The 6,000-nt window shown below is 27.8% G+C and overlaps 1 protein-coding gene across 1 annotated transcript in view; it reads right to left on the bottom strand.

The window, feature by feature from the left end:
- Positions 1-1,422: 1,422 nt before the first annotated feature.
- Positions 1,423-6,000, bottom strand: part of Ctr1A (Copper transporter 1A) — a 79,702-nt gene continuing 75,124 nt past the window's right edge. The window contains exons 4-5 of the mRNA XM_035360252.2: positions 5,585-5,753; positions 1,423-3,416 (exon numbers count right to left, since the gene is read on the bottom strand). Coding sequence (XP_035216143.1) covers positions 3,215-3,416; positions 5,585-5,753 — 371 coding nt within the window. The 3' untranslated portion in view covers positions 1,423-3,214. The remainder of the gene's footprint in view (positions 3,417-5,584; positions 5,754-6,000) is intronic.

Below are 6,000 nucleotides of genomic sequence, written 5' to 3'. Positions count from 1 at the left end.
AGAATACTAGAAACAGTATGAGAATATCGAAAGAAATTTTAACGAAGTATAGCTTTAAGAGAGAACAGTTCAATGCTTTTTGACCGTGATTCATAGTCGATACAAGTCAAGATGTCATGCAAAATGCAAATAAGGAAAAAAATTTCCTCGAATCCGATCTGATAACAACATGAGAACTAACGCAAGATCTGCACAAGTGACAATTTTTGTCCTCTGTGTTTGGTTACATATAGTTCAAAAGTCTGCAGAATCTTTGCAATTGGAGGTCACTAGCATTGGACGTGTACAACCAAGGTGATTACTTCTAGTATTTTCACGAACAAAAATTTTACAAATTACTCATAAATTCATTGCATTATCTGGAAAACAAGCCTTTGATATATGGGTGGGAGCTTTTCTTTCCTCAAAAGTCTCAACCTCAGTCATTGTTCATTAGAGAAATACAGGCATGCATCCAGAAGTTAGAAACATTGTTTAAAGCAGAATTATAATTAAATTAAAATTTGTTGAGACTGTGTTTCACTTACATAAAAGAAGTGCCGGCGCAATTTAAGCTCTGAAACAAGGTAAAAAGAATTAAGTGATTTTGTTGGCTATTGATTGTTGATAGACGTTGCTGTATTGCCCAATTGCTGCTGCTGCTTATTTGAGGAGTCAAAAATAAGTTTGAGATGAGTGAAAAATTAGCTTCTATGGATAGTCTACATGGAACAGCTATTGACAAAGATATCCTCAAGAAATTCGAGAAAACATTAACATTTGAAAATAGAATCAGTTAAAATGTATCACAACAATAAATATATCTATGGATCTGACCTCTGGCTTAGAGGTAGAGATAGGAAGTCTTAGATACTTATGTGCAACTTTTTCAAGAGCATAATCAGCTCTAATTTCTATTTATGGATGACAACTTCCGTTCAATACTCCTTAACCAGTGAATAAATATACGTAAGTGAGGATATTCCATGAATGGGTCGGCCAGCAAGATATCGTGACTTGAAGAGGATTGAATAAGGGCAGCATGCTTTTGGGAAGCAAACTGCAATTTGCGAACAGTCTTCGAGAAAACTACTCGGAAGCTAAGAATTGCTTTAGTGCAAAAGTGAGCACAGCTACTTCAGGAACTCGTCGACAGCTCATTAGCAGTATGATGACTCACTGTGTGTCTGTTAAAGGTGACCATATCCCTATTAGCCTCACTTTAGGCATTATCTCACAACGTCAATGTTGCATCTTCCTTTTATCGTGATCATAAGACAGTACTTTCACCTCTATAAATTGTTGTATTTTATTACTGTGTATCCATAAAAAATTTCATTAAATTCTGCCGGCTACTTTCGAGAAATTTAAAAACAGGTGTTTATTCTCTTAATTTTGAATATCAGTGTAGAACAATTAATCATACTTCCAAATTTCAAGTAGAAGAAAGCAACTAAACAAAAAAATAACATTTTTATTTTCTCTTTTCTTCATATTTTATGCTACATAGTTCGAGTGCAAAATAAAAATAATGATATTTTTTAAAGGAAGATAGTCAGAATATACTCAACTAAATACATAAAAATTAATGTAAAATGTAAGAATACATGTGTTTGTGCATAAAGTTATTTAACCCGTTAGCATAATACTACAATACTTTGAATACACATTATGGCATAAAGGGATTAAAAGAAAGGCATTAACAGATGCAATAAACAAAGAATTTTTAAATATCGAAAAAATATAACTCATTAAATTAATAAATCTAGTATTTATAATTTATAGAGAATATTTTACAGGAAAAATAATATATTTCATACATTTTTATATTAGAAAATCTCAATTAGGTCTTAGATATAATTTTATAATTTTTTTAAATTTTTACACAGATAACACATTTTTCAAATATCTCCTGGTCCCTGATCCTTGGCATTAATACTGAAAACTAAGACAAAATTATTACTTTATATTTCTGTTTCAAAATGACAAATTTTATATATTTTTCAATACAGATTAAAAAATATGTATGTGATAAAAATTGCATAAACATCCAATCATTCAAATACCAGTTTATATAACAATACATAAATGATGCTGACAGCCATAAATTTAATAAATAAAAAAATTTAAATATGACATCACAAATATAGTAAAGTAATTTATATAATTTTTAGAATAACTCTTAACTAATTGAAGTATTTATCACAAAGCAGGATATGCCACATGAAAATAGAAGGAAATAATGCATAATATATTTTAAAAAATAATAATAAAAAGAAAAATAATAACAAAACACATACTTATCCTGAAGTAATAGGTACAACAGGAAAGATATTTGTCATTCATTCTAAACATTACATTTGTATTATAATACACACAAAACCAATTCCTTAAAATAGAATTTTAAAAATATGTAAATCATGTCATTATACTCTTTACATGTGCATAATTATTTTAGCAGATTAAGATACACTTAATTTTCCTTTCCAACTGCATTCCTTTATCACAAATTTTTGTATACATCAGACATTTTTATGGAATGCATAAAAATTCTGAATGAGTTTAAATATTAAATGCTACAATGTAACAAAAGATAAAATTTTAAAAATTAATGAATTTACATTTTACATCAAATAAATATGCAATACAATTAATAAATTTTTATCACATCGATAATCACTGTTGTAAAACCTTGAGAAAAGTCACTGTTGTAAAACCTTGAGAAACGTCTAAGCATTCAGTTTTTGGATACAGAGTTAAGTAAGATCAAAATGCCAATCAATACTTTTTTATTGCATTCATAATTCAAATCACTGCTGACAAAACTTTGAAATATGTTTAATAATATAGTTTGTATATGTAAATTAAATAATGGTTATTGCATCCAGAACCAAACAACAGACCACAATATCAAAAGCGACATTTTGAAACTTTGTGTAACATATTACTTTTGCCATAATTCCATAGTTTCATCCTAATTTTTAAATGTGTAAGTTTATTGCATTGAGAAGTAATCTCATAAAAAATTAGATCCAATAAAACATTGAACATATAAAGTAATAAAACATTCTTCATTAGTACCTTTTTTTTTTTTTTTTTTTTTTTTTTTTGAGATTCAAGCATGCATTTTTACATATATTGCCTTAGCTTTAAAAGGCAAAGAGTATATACATATATAATCACAAACATTTCATTACAAAGTTTTTAATTATTTGACACTTGATTCCCCTGTTCTTCAATGACAATGTTCAGTTATATCAACCACAGTTGCTTTTCTCCAGCCAAACAAAAAGTATCCAACACCAGCACCTACTACAACTGGTAAGCATAACCAAACATTATATGTCATAAATATAAGCATCAGGAAATAGCTTAGAACCATTTGTATAACATGAAGAAAAGTCTGTAACATGTGGGGCCAACTAAGCATTCGATTCCTGAAAAGATATGAAAATAATTTTACAAAGACGTGTAAAAATTATTATACATAATGAGTACTTTGAAATAACTAAAAGAATCTTTTTGAGGTTTATTACAGAATTTATGGAAAAATAAAATGCATCTTCTATACTGTGTTTATTTGTGTACTTTCTTTTTTTTGCCCTACTAATTTTACCATTTGAAAAACAGAAGGAGAAAAATATATGGTATATATCATTACTAAAGAGACAGCATACATAATAAACATACCAGATTAAAAAAAGAACACATAAATATATACTAATATTATTATACTAAGCATTTCAAAATGCTTATCAGTTTCAATAATATTCTTTTTACTTATAAAAATTTCCTGTTTGTGCATACATTACATTGTTACCATAGACGAGAAGTTTTCAAATCATTTGCTAAAAAACTAGGAGGAAAAATACGAGTAAATATATAATGTATATATTTTTGCAATAACTGATAAATAAAGCATAGTTACTTAAATTAGTATTTATTATAGAATTAGTATTTAAATTAGTACTTATTATAGAACTATTTTCCTTGGTGCAAGAGTTCTATAATAAATGCAATATGGTGGAAATTATTTTACAATTATGTTTCTAATGGCAGAACTATTCATTAATGAACTGGTACATAATAGCAGTGCATTCTATTGCTGCACATATGATACACAATCAATAGCATTACAAATACAATAGACACATATATTTTACAATAGATAGCACTTGCAAATTAACATTACATACATACTTCCTGACAAGCTTTAGCAAAACAATAAAAAATTAAAGTGTGCTAATTGAGTTTAAATTAACTCGTAGGTAATTATTGCAAAGAATTTTCAATAATATATGCCAAAGACAAAATTAGTCATGAGATTTTTAAAAAAAATCTGCATTACAGTAATCAGAATTATATCATATTATAATCAGGATTTTGAATATGATAAAGTTCAATCAAATTGGCTTTTCAGATTTCATAGGGTAGTCAATAAATTAAAACTAATTTCATAACATCTGAACTGCCAGACTAAATTGTAGGTGTTAAAAATTATAATATGGTCTGGTCAGTATGTGCAGATCATGCTGTGATATATATTGTATTTAAAATTAGGCCTCTAAGAAAACTCCTTAGCTTGTTAGATTTAAATCTTACTCATTTTGCAGCATCTCACATAGGATTATTTTCTAATTCAGAAGAAGAAACAAAAATTAAGATTTCCCCTTCTCAGTTTTATATTTTGCAGACAGCAAAGAAAGAGATATAAACTGCAAAAGTAGATTGTTGTTACAGGCTATAAAGAGTTAGATATGTAACAAATTGATGGTATGCTTTGCCTAAAAGTAATAGTGAAAAGGTTAGTATGCAGAATCTTAGATCTTGAGTGTTTTCAAAACCAGTTCAAGGACCCTGCAGCATCCACAATTGTGATGGAGGGCCAAGAATCACAGTAGATTCATGATTTATAAATAACTTGAATTTCCCTCAGAAACAGGACTTCTTTACTTTTTTGGAATCTTGTAATTACTAAAATTCTGGTTCAGCAATAAACTGATCTCAGTGCAACAAAATTTCGAATCAGAATAGCATACTATTATATTCCTAGTTAAACTAGCATAACTATTAAAAAAAATCATGGCTGTTTTCTTTCCACAGAAAGTTAGGATTTTATTTATTTATTTATTTTGAGAAACCCTCATTTTTTGTATTCTTGTTGGCACTTTTCTTTTTCACACCCCATCTACACAGTGATGTGTTTTCACTTAAACAAAAGCACAGAATTATACAAACTCATCATCTATGCAACTTCCTATTGCATACAGACCAAAACAGACATAGCTTATTTGAGTAACAAACTGCTTTGCCTCAGGAATATGTTTTTCCAGTTTTTTGTATGAATGCAAAAAATCCAAAATTACCGAAATTAAATCCGATTAATCCAAAATTAAATAAATAAGTATAACAGTGTGAATATTAGAATGCTGGAAATTTGCTTATGCGACAGGTTTAAAAAAATTATCATGCAAATCTGTCTGGCATTATATGAAAATAATTATGAAGATTAAAAAAAATCTTTAATTTGAATAAAAGATACAATAATATTTTACAATAAATAATAACCTACAATACTTGACTGATGCAGTAAATATTGTATTACTTTGCAACTTTATGAACTTCTGTTACAGGTTTCCCATCATCTCCTAATACAGATACTGAAGAATACTCTAAAGATGTGAAATATTTTTTAAACAAATACTCTCTGAAGAATTTTATGCCTTCATACAGCATGGCCAAAATAAATATTCCAATAACAGAGCCAATTAAACCTAAAAACAAAGAAAGTCAAAAAATTAATTTATGGCAACATAAGTGATGCAATAATGCATAAAGTATAATTTGATTTTAGACTGAAAGTTTTCATTAACATGAAAACGAATAAAAAAGTTTGTGAATATTTATATGCCCATTTGTTTTAATCACAGATATTTACTGTGTATTTTTTTAAATTCATATAAAAACATCATACTTTGTTTAGAAGTGAAGCTTATGAATTGTCAATTTAATAATATTGTT

The sequence above is a fragment of the Stegodyphus dumicola genome, chromosome 4 (genome assembly GCF_044657685.1).
Source record: "Stegodyphus dumicola isolate Sdum_Otavi_A_Nest chromosome 4, ASM4465768v1".
Lineage (NCBI taxonomy): Eukaryota > Metazoa > Arthropoda > Arachnida > Araneae > Eresidae > Stegodyphus > Stegodyphus dumicola.
The sequence above is the reverse complement of the archived record's forward strand: the minus strand, read 5'-3'. Positions and strand labels throughout refer to the sequence as shown.